At 33.4% G+C, this 26,497-nt stretch overlaps 3 protein-coding genes across 3 annotated transcripts; all 3 read right to left on the bottom strand.

The window, feature by feature from the left end:
• Positions 1-482: 482 nt before the first annotated feature.
• LOC148614591 (uncharacterized) lies at positions 483-3,791 on the bottom strand. The gene is made up of 5 exons (XM_088586195.1): positions 3,273-3,791; positions 2,787-2,994; positions 2,223-2,433; positions 1,795-1,893; positions 483-1,034 (listed from the first exon to the last, which is right to left on the bottom strand). The coding sequence occupies exons 1-5, from the start codon at positions 3,754-3,756 to the stop codon at positions 840-842; spliced, it is 1,197 nt and encodes a 398-aa protein (XP_088442321.1). The 5' UTR covers positions 3,757-3,791; the 3' UTR covers positions 483-839.
• A 1,914-nt stretch (positions 3,792-5,705) lies between these two features.
• Positions 5,706-17,599, bottom strand: LOC148614590 (charged multivesicular body protein 2b-like). The gene is made up of 8 exons (XM_088588774.1): positions 17,371-17,599; positions 14,135-14,226; positions 13,581-13,622; positions 13,114-13,215; positions 12,196-12,246; positions 11,523-11,625; positions 10,757-10,863; positions 5,706-7,180 (listed from the first exon to the last, which is right to left on the bottom strand). The coding sequence occupies exons 1-8, from the start codon at positions 17,402-17,404 to the stop codon at positions 7,073-7,075; spliced, it is 639 nt and encodes a 212-aa protein (XP_088444900.1). The 5' UTR covers positions 17,405-17,599; the 3' UTR covers positions 5,706-7,072.
• A 3,133-nt stretch (positions 17,600-20,732) lies between these two features.
• On the bottom strand, positions 20,733-24,217 carry LOC148614589 (uncharacterized). The gene is made up of 5 exons (XM_088590458.1): positions 24,200-24,217; positions 23,022-23,162; positions 22,816-22,858; positions 21,869-21,943; positions 20,733-21,329 (listed from the first exon to the last, which is right to left on the bottom strand). Exons 1-5 carry the CDS (start codon positions 24,215-24,217, stop codon positions 20,842-20,844), a joined length of 765 nt encoding a protein of 254 aa, XP_088446584.1. The 3' UTR covers positions 20,733-20,841.
• Between the last annotated feature and the right edge of the window lie 2,280 nt (positions 24,218-26,497).

Here is a 26,497-nt window from a genome sequence, read left to right as displayed (position 1 = left end):
TCCCTGTCTCAGAAGTGTGAAAGTACATGTACTTCTAAAGCTATTATTTACCCCTAAATATTTTTTTCTGCTATTGCATCCTTGAAATTATACCCCCACTCATTGAGTGGGTGTGTATATTTGAATCGAGATGTCAGTCCATTTTTCTGTCCGAATTTGTTCACAATTATCTCGTCTCAAAATGGATAGCTTGATTTCAAATGTCTGATAGCAACTTCCTGTTTCGTAGGGCTTATATTGAAAGACTGAGAAAATTTTCATCGCATAAATCTTGGCCCCCAATGCATAAATTTAGTCTGGTGTGTGGCTTTATACAGATTGGGCATATGTTGTAAGCCATTTTTGGGTTATATTCAATATCAATTTCCAGTTAGAGTGGGTTATGACTAGCACCAAGCATTCAACATTTTCTTGGTATCCTATGTGACAGTGAAGTATGAGAAACAACTTCATGAATACTTTAATTTACCTTTGTTGGTATACACATGCCTTTTGATTGGATGCTATGGTTAAATACATGTAGTACCTTAGTCTATCTGTCCATGTTTAAGACTACTCAAAAGGCTATGAAAGGAAATTAATGATACTTATGTAGAAATTGTGTTTTGATAAGTTTCTTATGTTTTTTCAATGTTTTCTTATTTTTTTTTACAAAGTTATCAAACATAAACACCATTTCATTTAAATTGATTTAAACCGGTGTATCATGTCCATTAGCAGGGCAGGTGGCTAACCATGCCATAGTATTTCAGTCAGAATTGAACATTTCTGTATCTACTCCACAGTGCTGGTTTAATTTTTGTTGTCTTTTATTGTCTGCTATTTTAAAGAACATTTGTCTATTGGGTTGGCTGTGTAATCTTTGGTTTCGATAAAGGACAGCCAAACAGCTCCATTCTCATCCCAATGTAGTTTGTAGAACTTCCGATTTGCTTGTGGAAGTCAACGACATTGATTCTGACTTTCTTGGCTACTATTGGAGGATCCAACAGGTGAAATTTAATACTTGTCTGGTCTTTGTTTCCTTCTATGTACTGATAAAGAAAATTGAAAACATTAATCATAATTAAGGGATATAATCAAAGAATTTTTCAATTCCTTTTAATTTCAATTGTGAAAAGAAAAATAGAAAACTCCTGGGTTGAAAAATTTTAGAAGGAAGTTTTTAACCATGTCTTAGGAAATCAAGGTCTGTGTTTTCAACAGTCTTTTATACAAAAGCCGTTAAAACCTTTATCATTGTATGCACATTATCATTAATCCAAAATGTTCTTTATCAATATAGATAGTCACTGTCTTGGGGTCTATATTATTACGATGCAAGACTTTAAAAGTACATTTGTACCATTTAAAAAAAGACCACATCAGAACCTTAGTTTTGCTCTAGATCTGTGTGCTGCTCTTGATATCTTAGACCTGGTAAGTTGATATTGTCTCCTTGGTCACAAGTTTGGCCTATTACAGTCAAATTTGATATTATTTCAGTAAGGGAGCAACTATTTGATTTTTATGGGATATGAGCGAGGGGCGCTAGGAAATAAAAGTGCAGAAAACGATGACGGTTAAGAAACTTCAGAGTGAAAAAATGGGTAAAATAAAAGAGGCAGAATGTAAGTCAGTAGAAAAAAAACAGGATCTAACAAACAAAACAAAAAATCACGGACAGGATAGAGTAAAAAAAAAGGTTCCCTTAAAGAAATAAATCAAATGGTTGCTCCTCTATTGGTGCGGTAAAATATATGAGCATTATTGTACTTCAGGGTTAAAATTAAATTATTGAGACAAATTGTGTACCTTTAAGTTGCATCCAGGGTGATATTCATGCCAATGTTGGGAGTCTTTTGAGTAGAGTATGGTGAAGTTCGACACCCATACCTCACAGCAAGGGGCTCCCTGAAATACGGTTTACATAGTTAATAAAATTCCAGAATCTCTATAGGAGTGGTATTATTCACGTTTAAAATCTAGCCACTTTGTTCAAAAGAGGAATAAAAACAAACAAACAATGAGGCAGAAATATTCGACCAGATGTAATAAAACAGTTCAATGAATGAGACAATTTAACGCCAATGATAATGGTTTTTATGTGCCAACCATTGGTATTTATTTGAAAAGAAAATTTTCCCAATTTTAGCCAAAAGTTTTTACTCAGCAGAGGACAGACAATAAATATGATTCAATATTCAATGAAAAAAAGCTGTTTTTAATAAGATAATGTGTACCTGTGTGGCTAGGCCAGTAAGTACATGTGTAGACCTTAAGTCTACCTGTATCCAGTCCCTAGAAGTAGTTCTAGCACTAGTGTACCAACCCCCTCCATCATTTAGACGAGCATTCACAGCATTAAAGCTTCCAAAACTTTGGCTGCTTGTTATTGCTGAATCTAGAATACTCCTGTCTTCCATTCCCAGAGCATAGCCACATTTTGTGCTTCTAGTTGCAATGAAAGAAAACTTAACTACCGTCACATTTTTTTCATAAACGGATTATTTTTATATTGGTAACAAAAGAGCTCAAACTGCTTGCCATCAAAACGTTGTTAAAGTTGGAAGGTACTAAATGGACTAGTTACAGATTTGTCTGATTCTTTTCATATGACTAGAATGAACCAAATTATTTAAAAATTGGCAATAATAAAAAAATTGCCTATTGAAAAATAACTTAAATTTTCCATGTGCATATTTTTTATTGCGCGAAGTGCAATAAACAAAATATAAAACCGAAATTCAAGCACGAATACAAAACAACAACAAAGTTTTTGGTACGTATATTAATGTAGATTGTACCTTGTTTGTCCAGAAATAGGTGGCGCATTTGTAGACACTTTTTGCAGACGACTGATTTCATGCATCTTTTCCCGTAACTGCGTAAGCAGATCTCGTTGCTGTCGTCTGATGTCGGTCACTGTCGTCTGCAAGTTCTTGTACATGTTCAAAACTTGTTTGTACTGTGATTCATAAAATGTTGCATTATGCATTGTTGCATTTAGCTGTGCTACAAGGACGAAATAGAACAAAACAAATGGTAATAATGGAAATGATGAAATGATCCATTTTCGTAAGTTAATATAATTAATCTGTGCAAGCCAAATGCAAGTAACTTTGGATCGACCATTTTGTACAGTTATTGCTTCTGGGGCTTGAATAAAACACGACTTGTGTCTGGAGTTGTATTTATTTTATTTTATTCTGAAAATTGTAGTGTGTAGGAATAGTTGTTAATGGTGGACATACCTAATTTACCCAATCATGTCTTAAATTACAACTCTTTACCTTCACACGAGGCATTATTAAAAAGATCCGTCATGTTGGTGGATAACCCTAACGCCTGTTTTACCAAGTTCATCTCTTCTATTAATTTCCGGACGTCCTGGAATCGAACATGCTGTTCTTGATGGATTTCATTCGCCAATTCAAAGACTCCGACACTCAGATTATGAAGAAAAGCCTTGTCATGGCCTAATGTACGTGCAACATTTTGAAGCTCGCGAGCAGTGTCTTCCTGAATAGCAGACGCATTTTTCTTAAGAATCTCTATTTCTTGTGTAAGTGGGTCTATCTTAGAATCCAAATTTTGTTTCACGGTTTGAAGTTGAAGAGTTGTGTGATATCCCAAATTATTTAGTTTATCCTGGAAAGTCTTTTCGTAGTTAATGCTACAAGCTAAATTCGCCAAACATTGTTGATAATTTGTACTGGTATATTGTCCACCAACTAAGGTTACAATTAAAGACAGAAGGAACATTTTGATTCCCATTTCGCTGTACCTTTAGACGGACGCGACTGTGGACAGATTGCATGAAGTTACGACTATAAATGGACGTGTATCGCACATTTAATGTTTTATATGTACAGTTCCTTGATAACAAACAGGTGTTGGGATAAAATGGAGAGTGACTTGTTATCTTCTAAAGTCCACCATGCATGCTTTTGAAATGATAAAGCCCTGGCCGAAACTTGGACGTATTGTACAGGTGATAGGTACGACCTTTCAGTCTCATGTTATATTCATTGATAATAACTCAGACCAGTCGGAGCTTTCGAGCTTTATTCGGAGCCAGTTATTGCTATGCATCGTGATGTGCTGAAAAAAAGTTGACTGAATATCGCGTGGTATATAAATGCTATATGATTTTTTAAGACATTTTCAAACATAGAGATTCACTGTCCACACCTCTTTCATACATGGGGGCAGTAATGATTCAGTTACCTGCCTCAAAACGATGGACGGATTAAGCAATGTATGGTCTGCATTCGTCCAACAGATTGAGGTACTAGCTTTAGCCAAATCTTGAGTAATTACTAACAAACGATAAATGATAGGTTTTTGTTGAAACTTAGTAGGGTTGTTAATTATGTACATTTACTACCTTTTTTACTTTATTTTGTTTCCACAATTTTGTAGGCTATTTTTTTACATATGGTATACGTGTTAGTCAGTTATAATTAAGGCATTTTTGTGGCCACAGTAAAACTACCGATCCGAGACAATTCTCCGGATGTCGGATAGTTTGACGCCATATGATATAGCACTATCATAGTCAATATTTTATTTTGTAGATGTTATTGGATTTTAAATGTTTTGTGAACTTGCAACCTCTAATCTCTAAGACCATTGACTGTTGTTATTTCGTTATTTGGTAAGACACTATGTACAATGTATTCATATTGCATGTTCTTCGTATTTGTTGGACTCAGATGTTCTTGGGCATTTGGCATCTCAAGTACACTTTGCAGCTAAACTCCCTCCCAATTCAAGTTGTTAACACTTATATTAACTCCCGGTGTTGAAAGGTGTAGAACTTCTCGACTGATTTTATTGCGCGTGTGCTCTATACACATTTCAGACTAATTAAAATTTACCAAATTGGTCCAAAACCAAATGAAATGCTTTGCAGGCTGTAGCTTGATACAGCCGCACTGGTCAAACTTTGAACAGTTAGAGCAATTATGGACACATCACTCAAGCTTTATACAGCAATGAGTTTTGATTGTTATAAAACATTAGAAACAGACTAAGAATCAAAGTAGCCAATCCAAAACAGGTCAATTTGTAACCCCCAATCAACCTAAGTTTTCTTTTTTGTAGTCATGTAATTAATTTCAAATACCACGACAAATCTATATTCACTTTTACTCAAGTTATTGCTAGACATCAGAAAAAAGCTGCTTTACGTCACCTATTAGACCACAAACTTCTAACTGTTCAAGTCACAACCCTCAAAATGGATCCCAGCTTTCCTTAAGCGGTGTGGCACCTTGTAGTTTAATTTCATATGGAGCTAAAACTGATACCCAAGATAACATCTAGATGGCAAAATGTCTACAGACACTGGACAACAATAAATCTAAATGACAGTATCATACCATTATATAGCCAAACATTTTCTGTTGTATAAAACAACATAATGCTTTTGAATAAATTTTGTTTAAAGTGTTTATCATGAATGGAAGCCCTCTTTGGATTTTATTGTTTTTTTCAAGATTGTTTTTAAACTGAAAAGGGGGACCAGTGTACTGTGTGCTTTATTGAACAAGCTACATTCTGTGTTAAACTAAATGATAAATTTCACTGAAAGAATGGAATCTGGGTATTTTATCAGTAATCTATACATGGCCTATCTGATAACATGAATATTTTTCAGAATATCATGAACAGACTTGTTTTTACAAATACATCACCAAATTGGCACAACTAAAACAACATTCAATAAAAACATTTAATTAACATACCAAATGTGTATAATTATAACAATGAAATTTAAAACTAATGGCATTTAGTATAGAAGTAATTAATACACTTTAGAATTATTGCAGAAACCACCAAAACTAAGGGAGAAGAGTAATCTTTAATAATAATTTTGTAGAAGTACTTCAATCATATTTTTATCGTGAAATTTTGACAAAGATGGAGAGCAATTAGTACAGATACATGTATTATATATTGTACAATTAAAAGCACTCAAATTTTTGCTAATTAAGGATCAATTCATACACCCAAAACATTGATAAAGTTAATAAATACCATTTAATCTAACCAAAAAATTATAAATTGACCTGGTGTTTACAGATACCCTTGCATTCCAAATTTCCAGTGTGAAAATCAGCCATAACTCTAGAACAGTATAATCAAACATGACATGTTAATTTCAGTCCAAAGCGTTTAAATTAGAAAAGGTTTGGTTCAAAAAGTCTTTAATTATCATCTGGACATCATAAAGGACAGTTTGATGGACAGACAAAAATATCACTATATTCCTGTGACTCATTGTGCTGGAGATAAAAGTTGTTACTTTTAAATTTACACCATGCTAATATTTCAATAAAGATGCATTACTAACCAACACCTTTAATGATTAAATAAATTTATCAGAGTCCCAGTGCACCAAAAGTTGAAAAATACTTAAGTCTGAGAATATTCTTACCTTCCATAGCAATACCAATCAAATTATTTGAAATTAATGTCAGAACAGGTAAAAATTTTATCTTTATCTTTATTTCTATCTATCACTTTTTGACAGTTTGCAAATAAATAAATACCCCACAAATCCGTAAACAAATTGCCTTTTTTAAGGCTCATTTATCTTGTAATCAAGGTTGGTAATCTATGTTTATAACATTAAAATCCTGAAAATTGTTCCTTAATAAATGGGGTGTGAAAAGAAATATTTTAACTGGGAAAAGTTAACTTGAAATAAAAATAGGTCCGATCTGCTTCTGATACAGAAAATATTTGACCTCTGACATCACAACACATTGACAAATTGCTAGGCACTTTGCTGTAGATCAAAGTAAGAAAAAAAATGAAAAGAAACTGAGCACAAATAGTATTAAATAAAATACATCATTATTACTGCATATCACAGAATCATTCACTCACACATATCAACCATCACAAAATCCTTCACACTTTCATGATATGAATGCCATTGTCCTTGCCAAGCAAATATTTCACAGTAAATTATCTATCTGCGTTGAGAGGAAACCAGAGCCATTAGAAATGTGGCAAGTCACTATTTAGATCTGACTACATCAATCACTCTCATACATTTCTTAAATAATGCATTCTGATACTATAAGTCTTTTAAGGCTGCTAATTGTTTTTCTATATCATCATCTGTAACTCTGGCCTTTGAGGATTCTCCAAGTTTTCCACCATATGCTGAAGGTGCTTCTGACATCTAAAATAAGGTATATAATATAAACATAAATGAAACGTAAAAGACTTTGAAATTTAACACAGCCTAGAATGCAGAATTAACTAAGTAATCAGTCCATCTATGACAAAAGTTGAACTTTATTTCAAAAGATAAGTAAAGGAGTTTTTTTATCATTCCAAAATGTAAGCATGTTGTTGATGACTGATTTCTGTTTCTACTTCATCACCTCTATTTTTTTGTAGCATTTCAGCTAAGAATCATGCAAAATGTGATTCACGGGAAAAAAGCCTACATATTTTTATTATTGATATTTTGTTTGAATTACCATATTAAACAGAAATAAATATTCAGTTTTTCATGTAACCTATGCTCTTAGGAGATAAAAACTAAACAGAATGCACTGTAGATTACAAAATGAAAGGAGATAACTCTGTAAATGACACTCAAATACATGTTGATTATCTCCTAAGAGCAGGCATATTTGAATGAATAATTACACATTTCATAGTATAGACCCATAAAACAACTTCATTACAAATATAAAAACATCTAGTCTTTTTTGGGGTGTATCACACTTTTCAGATTTTGCATGATTCTTACAAAGACAGCTACTTAATTTCTCTTTCACACTAGTGAAACATAAACCATAAAATCGGATCAGGATTCTTCATGAGCTGTTTTATCAAGACAGGCTGCCATGATTAAAGAGTCAGGCCACAATTATTAACTTTTACCATTATTAGTCTTTATTTTTTTTTATGTTGGAGAAAGCAGTCAATTACAGACTTATGAAGTATGGAGTGTTCATATCACAACTCATATGTTAAGCCAGAGCTTGCCGAGACTACGCAGACTTTTTGTATCGCTCTAGAACAAATATGCTTCTGGAACAAGATTATGTTGCTACAAAATTGAAGCCATCACTACAGAAGTTTTATGGTTATCATCATGAATTCGTGGATCATTATGGTGTATCCATTTCAGCCATGAAAACTGATTTATTCAATGTGTAATAGTTTTCCTTTCCTCTATCATCTACCCTGGAACTGACTTTTTATGAGCAACTCGGCGGGTGTTTCTAGAAAGGCAGAGGATGCTTACCCTACCGTTGCACCTGGTCCATGCTCCCAGTATTTAGTGGAGTCCGAGTTGTTCATATGCTTTTGTTACTTTGTATGTATGATTTTAGTTACTTTATGTTCTTTGTTGTGCGTGTCTGTTTTCCATGTCTGGTCTTCGTCCCTGGATAACATTCTTTTGTTTACCGCTATAACCTTGGTTCCCTTGATTACTCTTTGTTTACCGCTATAACTTTGGTTCCCTTGATTATTCTTTGATTTCCGCTATAACCTTGGTTCCCTTGATTACTCTTTGTTTACCGCTATAACCTTGGTTCCCTTGATTACTTTGTTTACCGCTATAACCTTGGTTCCCTTGATTACTCTTTGTTTACCGCTATAACCTTGGTTACCTTGATTACTCTGATTACCGCTATAACCTTGGTTCCCTTGATTACTCTGATTACCGCTATAACCTATAACCTTGATTCCCTTGATTACTCTTTGTTTACCGCTATAACCTTGGTTCCCTTGATTACTCTTTGTTTACCGCTATAACCTTGGTTCCCTTGATTACTCTGATTACTGCTATAACCTTGGTTCCCTTGATTACTCTTTGTTTACCGCTATAACCTTGGTTACCTTGATTATTCTTGGAACATATAAACCAATTAAATCATGACAAATTTATGACTGAAGCCAATCTGAAGATACTTATGTAATTTCCGATACTAGTTACCTTACAAATTAATTTCATATGAAGTGTCAGTCAAATACTAATATTTATAGTAAGCCAATCAAAACTGGCAATGGTCAAAGGTAACTCAACCTTGGCCAAATACGCGTGGCTACTTTTACTGTAAAGTTGAATGAAGGTAAGAAATAAAGTACTGAAACTCCATTTTATCATTGTTTTACCATGGGCTGACCATTCATGCCAGTATTTTACCCCTTGCTATCGCTTGGATAAAATAATGTGTCATAAATAGTCAGCCCATGGTAAAACAATGATAAAATGGAGTTTCTATGATTTATTTCAATTCTAAAAGGACAATAATGGTACTTTTTTACATTTTCGTGACCAATTACAGTAACCATATTTGTCCATATTTGGCTGTACACTTTATGCCAGCTTTGTCACTTGAAATGGTCGCTAGTGAAACTTTGCTTTGTATTTTTTTATAATGAAGGAACAGGCAAATTAAGTAGATCAATGTTAGATATGGCAATAGTTGTTTGCATTTTAAGGTCACAGTGTTAATACTTGGACAGGTAAAATGTTTCATTCATTGATAATTATTATCACTGTTTGGTTTTATACATGATGGCACATATGGCAAGTGGCGAATGCTATTGAGTATGTGCCAAAGTGATTTTTACGGAATATAATAAAAATTTCCAAAACAAAACTTCCAATGTTTTTATCAAATATGAATTTGATATTAATCATGCTTCTGAAATGAATGAAAAATATACAATCTACAACGATTAGTTCATTATCGAATTTCTCACATCGAGTGAAATAAATTTTATAGTTTTGATCGGGAGGCTTGCCGAGCTATTCATACTATAAAATTTATTTCACGAGATGTGAGAAATTTATAATCAACAAGCTTTGAGTGTAGATTCTGTTTCTCCAATGCTTTAAAAACATCAAAAATAAGCAAAAATGAAAAGCGCACGAAATGTTATGATTCCGATTCGTAGGAAACATGTTGATGTCACACAAATGCAAACATTCCAAACAAAAGAAACCAAATGATTTCAAAAGTATTTTTTCACTTCAATTCTTCCCGAGTCCCTTCATAATTCTTGTTTAAGGTAAGAAAACACAAAAATTATGTCATTTAACTGAAATATAACTACAATGGCAATCGAAGCCATTCAAGATGGAGTCAAAGACAATCGATTTCTAAGCAAAATTAGAGAACAGCTGAAACACATCAGAATGTTACGTGTGTTTGTTTACATTATTAAGGTGGGCAGTAATTTACACACACACACACAAGCCAAGCCCAATAGTCGTGTGTTGCTCATATAACAATTGAAAATCGACCACAGTTATGGTCTCAAAGCCTGTTAAGGACGTCATATTAGAATAAAATACTTTCAACATAAAGAACTGATTTACCTTATTAGGGAAAAATAAAATTTCCCTAAATTTGTTTATTCCATCTGATATTTGCAAAAAACACTTTTTAATTGAAAATTGTATTCTACAAAATGGGTTTTGTTAAAATATGATATTCATTTTATTAAGTGCATTCTTCCCTTAACTTTTTTCTGGTCATTATTATATCTTGATTCTTGAATGCTTCCATGTCAGCAAAATTGTGCATAAAATTTTCCTACATGGTTAAATTTTCATCCCTTTTTAACATTTGAATTGATATTTTAAGTACAGGTGGATGAATCACATTATGTAGAATTTGTTTACTGAGCTCCAGATAAAACATCTAAATCATACTAGCTCAGCAATACTGGTCCATGTAGTAGTAGTAAAAAAAACATCCCAGAAAGCGTCACCTATCTAACTCACCTTTCCTGAGATTTCAATACCAATTTCATCTAAAACCTGGTTTACTACAGCATCTTGTTCTTCTTCATCGCCTGATTCTGTCAGTATATCATCTAATGTGTCATCAACTGTTTATACGTAAATAAACAAATATTATAAAATGTGTTATCAATATCATATTGCGAATGTAATGCATTATCAACTATACAACATTGAGAAATGTGTCATTAATTGTAACATATTGTCAATGTGTCATCCACTGTTATATAGGGTAAGCTAAGTCACTGACTGTAATATGATTTTAGGCTTGGCTTGTGCGGGACAGAGCTATTTTGTTTTCAAAGAGCATTTAAATTTGTTTATAATGCACCACTCCATTGTTATATCGTCCATGACTTGACCAATGGGAATATACAACTTCCTATAGCACATATTGTGTGTCTGTATTCTTTACTACTACATACATTATTCTGACAGAATTAATATTTCAGAGCATCTAAATAATAGGAAGTAGCTGACACTGTGTCCCTAATATATTGTAGTATGTGTCATCAACTGTAATTTATTGTAAATTTTGTAATCAAATGTAAAATATTATAAAAATGTGTTATTAACTGTAACATTTTTAAATATGTGTCAAATGTTATGTTGTGTAAAAAATGTTATTGAATATGTCATCAGTTATACATGCATACTCTGTCAGCAACTGTAAAGTATCAAATTTGTCAGGTCAGTTTAATAATTTTTTTGTATGAAATAGAGAAATATTATAGTTATAAAGCCTTACTCATTTCCTCGGTCATTCCCATCTTTGCATTTTCTCTTTCAAAGTCTTGCATTGTTTTTGCCATCTTTTGTGGGTCCATCACTTTATTCATTTGTTGCATGGTCTATTAAAAAAATTCACAAAAAATCATTTAATATTATTGCTGTCACCTATTAATGTTAAGGGTAAGTAAAGTAGTCATACCATTAAAAGACCAAATCCTCTAAGAAAAAAAACTTAAAATTCACCAAATAATATTTAACCGGATAAAACCTGTAAAGTCAATCATAACAACTCAATTGTAGAAAACTGTTGCTTTTACCAGCAGTAAAAAGTACAAATCTAAAGTGATTTACCATAGCATTCTGTAAATTTAAAAATTATTGCAGTTTAAAGTATGTGTATATTGCAACTGTATTCAAGGCAATAAAAAATAACTTATTTTGTAGTGGGTATGAAAACACCATTTTTCAAATTTTAACTATATAAGGTTTTAGATTACTCAAGTACAGTTTTATAACATGTCCCAAACTAACATCAGATGTGTTTAAATAGCTTGTTGACACATCTGAACTTTTGATTTTCTCTCCAAGTTCAAGTATGAATTGGTGGGACAAATCAGAATATCTGTACAATGTATTCCATTTACAATATATTTCTGAGTGAGCGTACAATTTTGTCCTGAATTACATACTTTAGTTGTTGTGCCCATTGCACCAGCCATCTTCATATTAGAATGCATCAGCTGAAAAACAGTTATAGTTTATCAAACTTTTAAAATTACAAAAAATAATCACATGTTCATGTTCTTACAGGTACTCTTTCCTCTTCAGTTATGATTAAAATGGATAATCTGCAAAAAAAAGGTTATCAACTTATTTTTTTCAACCTTGTACTTTTTCATCATAACTAACTCTAGCAATTGTTGCCTGATTTATAAATTAATAATATTTTGGCAAAATAATGTAGTACACGTATTCACAAAAAGGTGAAACTTTACAATGTTGAAAAATTACATATCTTAATAATCAATGCTCTTAGTTTTGACTATTAACGATTTCCATTATTAACTTCGTTTATATATCTTAATGTACATGTATTCAAGATTGCAATTTTGACAAAGCTACTTTAAGGCCACAATTAAAGAAATTCTTATCTCTGCTTGACCTGATTTTTCACAACTGCCCCGATTGACTAAAATTTCCAGAAATATTCCATGTCTTGTTCTGACCCAATTCATATTTATCATTATTTAAATTAAACTTCTGGTTTAAAAATCATATTTTTCTGCTGTTATTTCCTTATAAAATGGTTCCAAATTTGATAAAAACTGAAACAGGTGTAGCAGTAAAAAATATATACTTTGAAAGAGCTGTTTTAATACCTTTGTGCTGGTAAAATTGATCACCAAGCACATACAGATGGTCATTACAATAATGGTAGTTTTTCTGCATGAGTGATAGTTACTGAAGGAAAAATTAAAAATTTGTTCCCTGCCCAAATTTTTCTGAAAAGCTGGATTAGGATGTAGGAATTTGTTTATTATGGCCTAATCCATTACAAAAGTTCAACACTCTTAACTATATTCTAATCCTGTCTTCAGTATCCATACCTTCTGCTGATTTCCTATGGCTCCAACTTTACTGCCAACTGCAAAACTCTTGGTTTTCTGTTTCCTGAGGTTAACTAACTGTTTTGCTAAAACTGTGCATGCCTACAAATCAATTCAAAACTGATTTCTGCTCAGTAAACAGAAGGAGTCAAATAAATAATCAAAATGTCTTGCAAAATACATTTGTAATGATATATCGTATAATTCTTTCATCTTTTTTTCATCCTTGGTTCCCTTGATTACTCTTTTAAAACCACACACCACTAATAACAAGATACAGTGTAATTCTCTACCAACCACATGGCCAATATTGTCAGATTGAAAAAAAACAAACATAAACTTTCTATTATTAGAGAACTATGTGTCAGTTCCAGTTGGAGAACTATGTGTCAGTTCCAGTTGGAGAACTATGTAACAGTTCCAGTTGGAGAACTATGTGTCAGTTCCAGTTGGAGATCTATGTTTACCTGTTTGTTGTTCTGTTTTGCTGCCTTCTTTATTTCTGCTTCCTGAAGTCATGAACAATGATTATTATAAATATAGCACAACAAAAACGAAAATCAGATTTACATATTCATTAATCATACATGTACATATTTTATGCTCAGTCTAATGTGGAGAGAAAAATGAGCAAAAACTTCTTGTCTGTGCTGACTTCTCCCATTCATCTTTCTCAAATATGTGGGAGGTTTTTGGTTAAAAATTACTGTTTTCTTTGAAAAATACTAAGTAATTTAATTTTTACACCAAAAGTTTGCTTTTACCAAAAAATCTTCCACATGTGACAGTGAAAATGGGGTACAATGCCCACATGAGCTATTCCAAAGGTCAACAGGTAAATATATGTAATGAAGAAATTATCATCTTTTACTAATGTGTATTTCTTTCCCGTAAATATGAATAATGCAAATTTTGTACTGCCAGTAACAGTGACTACAAAAAAACTTGGACTTTTGTCAATCTCTGATGGAAATGCAGTTGCATAGAAAAATTTTGTTTTGGCTACATTCAAATCACTTACAAGTTTCTTCTCTTCAAGTTCTAACTTATGTCTATCTCTTTCTAGATCTCTTTGTGTTTTTCTGAGAGTTCTGTCATTTTGTCGTATCTGTTCTGTAAATATGAATAATAAGAACAGGTTTTACACACAGTTTTGCTCACAGTTCATCTTCAGAAGTAACAGGGGGTTAAAATATCATAAAAAAAGGGTTAATTTATCACACCAGGGGGGGTTTAAATATCATAACAGGGAGGTTAAAATATGGCAGCATGGTGGGGGTTAAAACATCAAAACAGAGGGTTAATTTATCGCACCAGGGGGTTAAAATATGGCAGCAGGGTGGTTTCAATATCACATGATACCAATATAAAAAAAAAGGAATAAGAGTGTTTTTTAGGCTTCAGACCTTTACCTTTTAACTAAATTCTGTTACTCAGAATGGTAGTTTCAAACTTCAGACTGTGAATTCTTTAAGTTTTAGTTAATCCAAAGTAAATATCATTGTAGCGGAACAAAACATACACTTGACTTATAACTTATCAAGGTGAATTTATATCCAAAAAATCATGTCAATATCTGCAAGCGTTTTGAAAAAAAGTATAGAAACATTTTTTTTCTGTCAATTTTGCGAAATTCAAGGCCCTTAATTTAGGTAAAAATAATCAGAGCAGAATGTAATGTAAACATGACCTGTAACTTATCATGGTGAACTAATACATGTATACCAAAAATCATGTCAATATCTGCAACCGTTTTGAAAAAAAATCCAGAGACTGTTATTTCTGTTAATTTTGCTAAGTTCAAGGCCTGTAATTTCAGTAAAAATCATCCGAACGAACAAGTTATACCTGACCTATAACTTACCATGGTGAACTCATACACTAAAAAATTATGTCAATACCTGCAAGGGTTTTGAAAAAAAATCCAGAGACTGTTATTTCTGTTAATTTTGCTAAGTTCAAGGCCTGTAATTTCCGTAAAAATCATCCGAACGAACAAGTTATACCTGAGCTATAACTTACCATGGTGAACTTATACACTAAAAAATCATGTCAATATCTGCAAGCGTTTAGAAAAAAAGGTACAAACAGACTGATGGATGGGCCGAAAACATTATAACCTTCACAACTTCATTGCATGGGTTATAATAAATATGCTTCATGTTATTTTTTTCATTCCAAGTATAGTTTTATGTCAGACACATGTATGCCAAGCCCAAGATAAGGATTGAACTTTTAATCATAATTTTTATCAAGTATAAAATATGGTATTGTAGTGACTGAGAAAGGTTTTAAATACTGTTGGTGAGTGGTTGGGATATTGAAAATAATAATTGGAATTATAAGGTCAACAGGTCTAAAAGTTGGCAAGCTGACGCCCAAACATGTCACTTAGACACAAATACATGTAGACTGTTCCACTTTGCACACATAAAATCATGATTTATCCATGTAACATGTAACAAGTTCATGCACTTGACCAAACTTTAAAACTAAATTTTAAATAAAGTACGAAATAAAAAAAAAAAAAAAAAATAGCAGTCTTTTCAATGTTTCAAAAGCAGACAGATAGTAAAAAATGTGTGCATTTTCAAACAGTCAATGCAGACTTACATGTATGAAATCTGTTATAAAAACATAAAAATATAAAGTGCATAGACATTCATTTGGGCTAACTTTGCTTCAACAAAGGAACTGATAACCTTAATGATTTTTTTGAAAACATCCCCATTAGATAAGCCATGTTTATATCCATTTGTATAAAAGAAAGCTTGTGAAGTAAATCTTCAATCCTTTAATGGTGCACTCCTTTCATCTTCGGAATTTTGTTTTTCATACTACCCCAAATTCATTGAATCTCAATGGTACAAGTTCCCTCTTCAGCTTTGAATTTTGCAGTGATTTACAATTTTATGCACTATGTACACTGTAAGCATCCCTCTTCTGAAATGAACTTTACGCCACCTAGCAATCAGAAAGAATTGTCGCACCTTCCGATATTTATTCTGTGATGATTAGTACTAAGGTGTCCTGGTTGCATCGCCCTATAACACAAAATATGACTATTCTCATCCCCTCCACTACCACCCGAAAGACCCACTTATCTTGATTGCCAGTGCCTCACTAATTTTGTTCTCTTCCCATTTTGCAATACAGGCTTTTGTCAATTTTAATTGTTCCCAGACTTTCACCCAAACCATAGGGCCACTCTTCATAGCAATAAATAAATGTTTCAAACTACTAGTTTCATTCATTTTCTTACTGATCAACCTGTTGACTTCTTGTCCAACTGACTTGTACTAATGTAGACCGGACTTGGGTTTGCTGCTTGGTCAACCTGCTGACCTGTGAACCTGCTGACTATTCTACCTTCTTACATGTACTTGTCTACTTGCTGTCCCATGAATCTACTCATCTGTTGACATACTTACTGGTACATGTTAATTTGTTAACCTGCTGACTTCAGGACCTGTCGGTCGACCTGCTTATCTCTAGTGCTACTACCTGATCACCTGTTGGCCTGCTGCCAGTACATGCTGTTTTTTTTGGCCATAAGGGATACAAGACTAAAGAATTAGTAGAAGCGACTATTTTTAAATATGCTACTGTCAACTCAAATTTTAATTTCTCCACTCTCCACAGTGGAGTCACCATTCCAAGAATTGTCTGTAATTAATTTTTCCTGTCTTCAAACCAAGATATATTTAATGGTTCTAGCAGTTTAATAACATTTCAGTAAAGAACAGAAAAAAAATTAAATTAAGCAATTTTATCCTCGTTTTTATTTCGGTGGAGTCACAGTGGAGGAAATGAGTGACTCCAATGTGAAGACTGGAGAATTTAAAATTTTGGTTGACAGTAGTGTACATTGTATATACATGTACATTTGTATATATACAAATGTAAATATACAATACATGTACATGTTCTAGGATAATCCCTTTTGGGATTCACTGTCCGGAGCTGACGGGCCGCCGAATCAGAAAATAGCTCCGGACAGTGAATCCCAAAAGGGATTAGTTCTAGGACAGTACTTCCTGTCACCAAGATATCTTATACATTATCTTGCGGTGTAATTTATTCTTTATGCAGTCCCTACCAATTACCGTAACTTTCAAATATCAAGATAGCACTTAATACTGATAGTAACTGAACCAACCCGTCCGTTGATAGAAACAAGTGCCTGCGATTCCGAGAAGTTCAACTTGACCGGATTATGGGAAGATGGCCATGGGGTGTAAAACCATTAAATCTTACGTTCTACAGTCGGTTTCTTTGAAAAGAAAGACATCTTTAATTCGTAGTTTTGCTCCTCGGTGATGAAAAAAACATTTATCCTATTGATATTGAGTCAATATTAATACACATTCACATGATTTTGACCAACCCGGAAATAACAAATCAGAGCGACATCTAGGGTGTACAAAATGACATCGAATCGTCCCTGTAATATCTCGATCCAGTAGTCACCCGTCTGTTAGAATGCATGATAAATCGGACCATAACAAAAACGGACCATGACAAAATCGGACCACACAAAATCGGACCAGTATTTTTTTTTATGCTTGTTCACTATTTATTTGTTTGAAGAAGGAATTTATACGAGAATCGCAATACAATGTATTATAGTATTCTCATTTATTTGGTTTGAAATTATAAAATGACAACGGCTATTTGAGTGTAATGTGTGATTTCCAGTTACATATATTCTTCAGGGGCGTAGCTGCCTATACGCAAATACGCGGTTGCGTACTTTCGGAAAAAGTAACAAAAATAAAAACACACATTTTAAAGATGAAATAAAGGTTTTATGCTATGACAAATCCTTTTTTAATACATAATGATACTCCAATATACACCATAAAGTAATTCGCGATATCAAAACCATCAATTCCGGAAATTTTGTACTTCTTCAGGAGTTTCCCTCAGGGCTTTGCCTTGCCGGACTCACTGGGGGCCTTGAGCGACCCCCCCCCCAAGACCCCTCGCCGTAATTTTGCGTACAACTAAAACAGGCCTAGCTACGCCCCTGTTCTTTTTTTTTATTTAAAACTACTGTGACGTAGGGACTTTATATTACACATTTCGTTGCGATGTGTTGTGAAGGCACACCAAGAAGAAATAAAATTCATTCTCAATAATGTAGGTCTAGAGGTGTGATACAGGGTACGATATACGGTTTAAACAAACACTTATAATTCATATACAAGTTATATTTTAATCTAGATATGATATAATATCATATCTGATTTTGTATTAAATATGACTATAACACATGTATAATAAAAAAAAACGATACACAAATCGTAGTTGTTCATATGCGCTGCTGCTGATGATCGAGAAGTTACTCAGGCACTGACTATTTTTATCCTCGAGGTCTGAGGAGGAGGGGGTTTGATGGCGAATAAGATTTCTTTTAGCACAAGCGCAAATTTTAATTTATATTTCAGCAACGTCCGGAATCAGTATTTTGTTTGCCTTGAAAATCTGCCTTGTTAAGTAATGGGGAATATGTTATAATACAGAATCAGTATTTTCGTTTTCTCAATGGATGAATAAGTTTTGAACATTATTTTTTTTCTTCAAAAAGATTCTAGGCCACTAGCTAATAATGGTTGGTGCCTTATCAAAATTGAATTTGGAATATTTATATATCAGTGGTATTTTTGTATTTTATAGGAACAACACCTAAGTTAAACTCAGTTTCAAATGTTTATAAAGACTCCATAATCATTTTGTTTTCATATTCCAAGAAAGAAAACTACAGCTCAAAAAGACAAAAGTTACTACACCGAGCAACAGGTGATATCTCCTTGACAACATATTTGTCACCTTTTTAACAAAATATCAGCTTTGCAATGGAAACTAATTGTACTCTTCCTCTACTAGCCGATCTTTAGTAATATAATTCGGAGTTCCTCCAAAATCGTGTGAAAGACAAGAATATTACCGAGGCAAAATCATGATCGATATGTTGACAATGTTCTCTCCATTAAGAATCCTAAATTTGGAGTCAAAATGGCTTACTTGTATTTATCCATCAGAATGAGATATAAAATTATAAGCGACTGCTGACACAGCTTCCAGCGCGTCATTCCCGAATTTGACGGAAGTAGTCATGCATCTCCGTACAAAAATATATGACAAACAAGAAGACCATGAAATTCCCTTCCTTATGCAGAAATAAACCGGCTTCCCGTGCATATGGTATTTATATTTTTCAGTTGTTAAGGTATGCCAGAGTTAGTCGACTATTCGGACTTCTTAATGGACCACAATTGTCTGGGAGACTGACTTTTTTTGGCCAAGGTTATAAGAAAAAGCAAAATATAGATGATTGATTTCATAATGTCAACAAATTCATTTCTCTTACAGTATTTACTTGTATATTATTATTTTCATCTTGTATTTGATGCATCTTTTTAACAAAGTTTAAGTTTTATTTTGAGGTTTGGTTTTTAGATTTAACTCGTTTTAATTGTGTTTAGTTCTTTTATTTTTTTATTCATTTAAGTGTTCATGTTCTGTACTGTTTTGACTATACTGATTTTACCGATTTTGACCACTGTCCGTTTGAATTGTTATATTGTATTCCGTGCTTTTTACCTAGTTTTAGCCACCTTTCATATCGGAAATGCATGTACCAAGTGAGGACCATTGCGATGAATTCCAACTTTCCGGTTTTTACCCTGATTTTACCATTTGTTAAACGGATATTCATTTTGACTATTGCCTAGATTTTAACTGTTCGGTAATTTTGGTTTTACCCTTTACACAATTCGTCGAAAAAATGGCAAGGGAAAAAGAACTGAAATTAAACTTTATCGAACTTTCACAATTCCTTTACATTCAAAGAAAGATAGCTTCAATTCTGATAAAATTGAAATTCTAACTTGATCTATATTTTATGATACTTAATAACTAAGCAAAGTTTTGATATCTTCTTATTACAAAGTTATCATCTGGAAACCCTCGGTGGACGGACAACCGGACGGACGGACATGCAACTTTTCGGAAGGTGTCAAATAATACTTCGTATGGCAGGGTATAAAAAAACTTTTTTATTTATTTTTATATAGGTGTCAATTTACTCTACGATGAAACTCGGATTAACTAGGAGGGACTTTTGAATTTGAAAAGTAAAAATACCGAGTGCAAAATTGCTTTTCTTCTTATGTACGGTAAACCGAAACATTGAAAGAGAATCAAAAGACATGCAAAAAAAAAAAAAAAAACAAAAAAACAAAAAAACAAAACAAAACCGCGGAACATACATATTCTATCACGTTGCGTGTGCAATTTTCTCTGTGCAATCTTCCACACAGTACCTTTCAATTTTGTCTTGATAAATACATTTCCATGCCCAGCATAGTCCTTCAAAGTATTGTCATGTTTTATTGCTTGAGATTTCAATTTTAAATTAAAGTATGGATTATCGTCAATTATAAACTGATGAGCACAAACTACGTATTAACAACTATATTCTGAACTGATTTCTTTCGCCGTCAAAGTGTACTGGTAATACTGACACTGGACCGGAAATAGAAACATACAAACATACAAACATACATACATGCATAAAAGCATTCCTGATCAGGAAAAAATAAAACGAAACAAAATTACATTTTATCAAAATGCATTTGCTACCACATAATATTGATTAACTTATGTTTAAAGACTGGAAAAAAATCCGACACATTTTTTATGCTGTTCAACTAGACCGTCATTTTATTGTGAACAGACGACACACGTTAGTTCCCTGCCGTGAACGTATGGCGGACACGACAAAGTATTGCAACTGCCAATTTCAACTGGATAGACAACACCTTCGTTGTCGTCTGCATCTCCCCCGGGAATCGATTTCATGTTTTCGTCGACGCAAATATACTCCGTCGGCGAACGACTCGAATCGTCAGCCTGTGCTACTAAGTAACCGGAATATTCCTTATTCCAACCATTATAGCAGGTTTTCTTGGCAGGTATCATCAGTGTGGTAGTCTTCCCTGGAGTCTTGCAAACCGCACAAGGAATGTCTTTATTTAATTTATTTGTTCCGAAATCCTGCCCATTATGCAGAACGTCCATCTCGATTCCAAAAATAGTAGCAGTCAAGCTATCACCACCATCAGCAAAGTGGTTACACTCCGGGTCATTGGGGAGGCACAAAATGTTGGCACCAGAGCCACCATGAGAATAATGTTTACCAGCTGCAAACCCTGAAACAAAATAATAGGTTATTGAAATGTTAGCTGTCTACCAAATCAAGTAGGGCAATGCAACCTATTCGTGAAGTCTCGTCTATAACATATGACGTTGAAAATCACACATTCAGGACTACCTATGTATTGACCAGAATCATCCTGTTCCTAGATCGATTTTTGAAGTTGTAATTGTGAATTTTTACAAAGCTCGGAAAATGAGTTTATAAAAATTGAAAATTCCTCCTAAAAAACTCGAAGTTTCAACTTATACCAATCCAATTAAAATCAGAGCCTATAGTATACAAGCTTACGCAATGAGATCATTCAGCTACAAAACTGATTGTTTTTGTTTTCTGTTAAAATCGAATTCTCTTTGGCTCTTTACTAAGCATTACATTATCATTTTTTTTTATTTTTGCAACCAGCACAAAATTGACCCTTTTGATTTGTTGTAGCACATTGGGTATAATTATATCTTCTAGAGGTAAAGACCAGTTAGGTAGCCTTAGATCAGTACATAATATTAAGATTTGATTAATGAATTTAAGTGACACCTTGGTAAACGAGTTCAGCATCTCCTTGACAAACAGTTCTGCCCCAACGGACATAGGTTGGCCCAGATGTTCCAGCTAAAAATACACATATACATACATATTTACTGTGGTAAAAGTATGCAGGATTTACTTTAAACAGACCATTGACGACAGGGCTACACACTGACATCAGATTTTATATTTGTAAAGTCTTTTAGTAGTTTGATAAGTGTTTGATTTATAGATCAATCGGTTATTATCATTCGATTTTTCACAGATGATTAGTTATTTCGGGTCAAGGATAGTAAAGTCAAATAAAAAATATTTTATGAATGACTTATTTTAGGACTGTCAGACCAATTACTGTGTTTTTGCTGATTTTATTCTCCAGAGACCGACACTAGTTCTTCTTAATTTGATCCGTTCATGAACCAAGCGTTTTAATTTCGAGTAATATCAATACCGTCCACCCTCCCAAGTCAGGATTTTGAGTCCACCCTCGCTCCCTGAAACCCCTGACATCACTCATTCGTATTTAGCGGGTATCGTCCAGCCAATTCCGATTGGTTGCTTCTGCGGGTGTGGAGCACCAATGAAAATCGATTTAACATAAAATGTCTGTGGAAAAGTAAACAATAATACGAGGTAATGGACGATTCGATATAGTAACTGACAGTTGTATGATGTCACAAATGGTGCAGTATGAGCAAAAATGATAACTGTAGATTCAGTTTAGAGTCTTTACTGAAGAAATGACGTTATGTGTAGCAATTTTGTAAGTTATATCGAAGAATTTCTATTACGAGTGATTTGATTGGATTTTGGATCCGGTTTAAATTTAAGCAAGTCACTAGATGGCGCTGAACGATACCCGCTAAAACCCTGAGACTTGGGAGGATGATACCGTCCGAACTGAACATTTCCTACCCATGTGCTTTGGTTTTAATTGTTAATCATACATTTCTCACCATGAAGTTGTAATGTAGATACTTCACCAAATAAGCTTGATATCTAAAAACAAAAAAAGAAAAAAAAGAAAAAAGGCAAACAAACAAACAAACAAAAAAACAAGAACGAATCGATTTCTTTAAAAAAATATTAAAATTTCATTTTCAGCCATTTAAACATTTTCTTTAGAACCTCAGACAGAACGTTTACCTGTTGTTCAACTTACTTGGGAATCTTTTTCATCAACTTTCGCCTTAAGATTCTGTAATTCTAATTCCAGTTGCCGAAGTCTAGGATCAGTGGTACCTTCTCCATCTACAAGTAAACGCTTATCGTTCTCGCATTCAAGTTGTGGAAGAAAACAAAACTAAGTCACCAGAGTCACAGAAATGGTTTTGAAGGACATGGCAATTTGATAACCTCTAAGACTGTTCAAACATACTCAAACAGATTGATAAGAAATCAGAATCGAAAGAAATCATTGCACTGTCGGCTTATACTGTACTTTACTAAATTAGAATCCGAGATCCGGTAACCAGATATAAGGATAGAGTATGTTTTTAAACGGGGCTATGTAATTCGAATGCTCTATTTTGTCATCAGAAAAAAACTAAATTGCCTGATGGCAAATTTGAAAACTTATTTCAAGTAATGAATGCTTGCTTTTATACAACAAAAAGTTTTACGGTCGCATGATGATTAGGCATTCTCGTCATCCACGTCGACGTCTGTATATTGAATATTAATTGCTGAACATTGACGAACATTGATATCACTAGATTCCATACCATATGTAAAGAGAGCGTATAATGATTTAAGGATTATGGTGGCAATCGCAAAAAAAACCAAACAAACAAAAATAACAAAAACATTCTGACTTTCCATATATGATGAAGTATTAAAATGTTCGGTGAGTGGAAAAAAGAACACGGGAAGGTGAAGAAAATTACTTCGAGAATGGAACTTGTAAAACTTGGACATTGAAATAAATAATTTCGGTACGAAATTAAGTTGCCGAATTTACAATTTTTTTCCATTGAAAACCATGGGAAAAATGTGACCTCAAATTCCACTCTGGCTTTCCACATATATCTTAAGTCTTCATTTCATTCATATCACAAATATATTATCGGTGACTTTTGGGGGTCATGGCTAACTACGTCAAAGGAATCAAAGACCAAAACTTATCAAAAAGGAAACAAAAAAGAACAAAACAAAACGAAACGAAAACAAAAACCAAAGAAAAAACCAAACACAGAAAAACAAAAACAAAACGAAACGAAATCAAGAAAGAAAACAAATGAACTACACTTATTTTACTTTTCGAACAATGAATCAAATACATGTATAAGTGTAAGGATCTCTATACAACTGTAAATTAGAATAAAGTGATGTTTCACTCACAGGAACAAAAGTAGTCATTCCGTAAATAATCAAAGCGCCGTTTGCGCCCACCTCACAGAAGTATTTGTAAGTATTAAATAAAAACTTTTAAAGCAGCCAATGGTAATTTGTTCATTCTGTAATTCCAAAAAGATTTATTTCGATTCTAATAGGACTAGTTTCTTCATATTTTTTAATGGACGCATCCTATGCGTTGCACGAAATGCTGGTCTTTTGTTTATCACTTTTTTATGGTGAAAATACAATTCCGAGTAAAAACCATTTTATGAAACAAACATAATTTTAACAAAAAACAAACAAACAAACAAACAACAACAACATTGATCTGCCAATACTGTAGTACATTTCCTTTTTAAGAAAACAAACACAACTAAAAAGATTGTTGATTTTCAAATATAATTTTAAGAAAACACACCACAACTAATAATTAGTGATCTGCGAAAAATACATCTATCAATGCAACATGAAGGATGTTAGTAGATTGTACTAACGGTTATTTTTATTCTGTTTAGATTATACTGATCTCCTTTGCTGTCAAAGTGCTTGACCACACATTTACTCGTGATATACGCACAGTGACTGAACACAGACATGCAAACTATAACATGAAATCATTCCTGATTCTGGGCAAAATTTAAAGAAAACATCAAATTTTATCAAATGAATTAACTACCCTTATAGGTAGAACGGTACTATGTATTTCCCATAGGCGACAATGGTAAAACTTAGGTAGAAAAAAATTCACCCCTTGAAAACAATGACGAAGCTATAAACGGATTTTTTTCCCAGTCATATCTTCATTTCCCTATCTAAAATTATGAGCAAAGCTATAGCATAACCGTCTCGTTTCTTTGGTGTTTTAAGCAGATGTTTGGGGTCAGAGTCCCCCCTTTTTCTGCAAATGGCACATAAATTTTAAAAATCATAATGTTTGTGTAAAATCATCCTCCCAAGTCAGGGTTTTGAGTCCACAGGATGGTATAAAATGGTTTTCCAAAAATATAATGGATTTTTTTAAGGGAATTTTTCCATAATAATCCATACAAACAACGTTACATAGCTGGATCTGCAAAATGTATCACCAAACCTCTTTCAAAACTTTTAACTTCTATACTCACAGCTGTCAAAGAGGGTCTGCAGTCCTACCACTACACCAATTATACTGGTGGAAATAAAGATAATCAATCAACCAATCTATCTTGTTACTCCCGTAGTGGTATTAATTAATTGTTGATCCTGAACAATTCGAAAGTTGTTTTGGAGACAATCAGTTCAAGACTATTATCGTAATATAATAGCATTAAAACCTGTGATTTTTCAACACTGTATACTTCTATTCCCCATACTCAGTTAAAATCCCGACTTAAAAACATTATACATCGTTGTTTTTCCCAGAAAAAAATGGTACACCTAGATACAAATATATAGTTCTTGGCAGAGATTCCTCATACTTTGTAAAAATAATTCCAAATTATCTTCCAAATATACAGAAGATGTTTACAAAATTCCTTCACTCTTATGAGGCTGACTTTATAGCTGATCTGATCCAAAAGAAAGAATATCGTTTAGCTAGATCTTTAATCTCAGTTTCCACTATATAGATGACGTATTATCTCTAATTTCGGGGCTTTGATACATCGTATCTACCGCAAAGAACTTGAGATAAAGGATACTACGGACACTGTGAAGTCAGCCTCATATCTTGACCTACACTTAGAAATCGTTGGTAAAGAAAAATATTGACCAAACTTTACGACGAACTTGATGACTTTTCATTCAGAATCGTCAACTATCCTTTCATCTGTGGCAACATCCCTTCAGCTCATGCGTTATGCCAGAGCTTGTCGAAACTACGCAGACTTTTTGTATCGCGCTAGAATTCTAACAAATAGGCTTCTGGAACAGGGTTATGTTGCTACAAGATTGAAGTCATCACTACAGAAGTTTTATGGTCGTAATCATGAACTCGTGGATCGCTACGGTGTATCCATCTGCGCCATGAAAACTGATGCTTTCAACGTGTCATAGTTTTCCTTTCCTCTTTCAGTTACCCCGGATTTGACTTTTCATGAGCTGAAGACGCTTATCCTACCGGTGTACCTGGTACATGCCCCCACTTTTTAGTGGAGTCCGAGTTGATCATTTGCTTTTGTTACTTTGTATGTATGATTTTAGTTACTTTATGTCCTTTGTTGTATATGTCTGTTCCATGTCTGGTCTTTATCCTTGGATTACATTCTTTTGATTACCGCTATAACCTTGGTTCCCTTGATTACTCTTTAAAAGTATAATAATGTT

This window comes from Perna viridis, chromosome 6 (assembly GCF_037379345.1).
Source record: "Perna viridis isolate PV_CMFRI_1.1 ecotype Kerala chromosome 6, ASM3737934v1, whole genome shotgun sequence".
Classification (NCBI taxonomy): Eukaryota; Metazoa; Mollusca; class Bivalvia; order Mytilida; family Mytilidae; genus Perna; species Perna viridis.
This window is presented reverse-complemented; position numbering and strand designations above follow the sequence as displayed.

Coding starts and splice junctions, on each gene's coding strand:
- LOC148614591 (XM_088586195.1), bottom strand. CDS start 3,756: ATGGGAATCAAAATGTTCCTTCTGTCTTTAATTGTAACCTTAGTTGGT. Junction 2,995..3,272: donor TAATAATGCCTCGTGTGAAG/GTAAAGAGTTGT, acceptor TCGTCCTTGTAG/CACAGCTAAATGCAACAATG. Junction 2,434..2,786: donor CCTATTTCTGGACAAACAAG/GTACAATCTACA, acceptor CATTGCAACTAG/AAGCACAAAATGTGGCTATG.
- LOC148614590 (XM_088588774.1), bottom strand. CDS start 17,404: ATGTCTTTCTTTTCAAAGAAACCGACTGTAGAAC. Junction 13,216..13,580: donor CAAAACAGAACAACAAACAG/GTAAACATAGAT, acceptor ATTGATTTGTAG/GCATGCACAGTTTTAGCAAA. Junction 12,247..13,113: donor CCATAGGAAATCAGCAGAAG/GTATGGATACTG, acceptor ACTGTTTTTCAG/CTGATGCATTCTAATATGAA.
- LOC148614589 (XM_088590458.1), bottom strand. Junction 22,859..23,021: donor TTGATGAAAAAGATTCCCAA/GTAAGTTGAACA, acceptor TTTTGTTTTTAG/ATATCAAGCTTATTTGGTGA. Junction 21,330..21,868: donor TGCTGAACTCGTTTACCAAG/GTGTCACTTAAA, acceptor ATTTTGTTTCAG/GGTTTGCAGCTGGTAAACAT.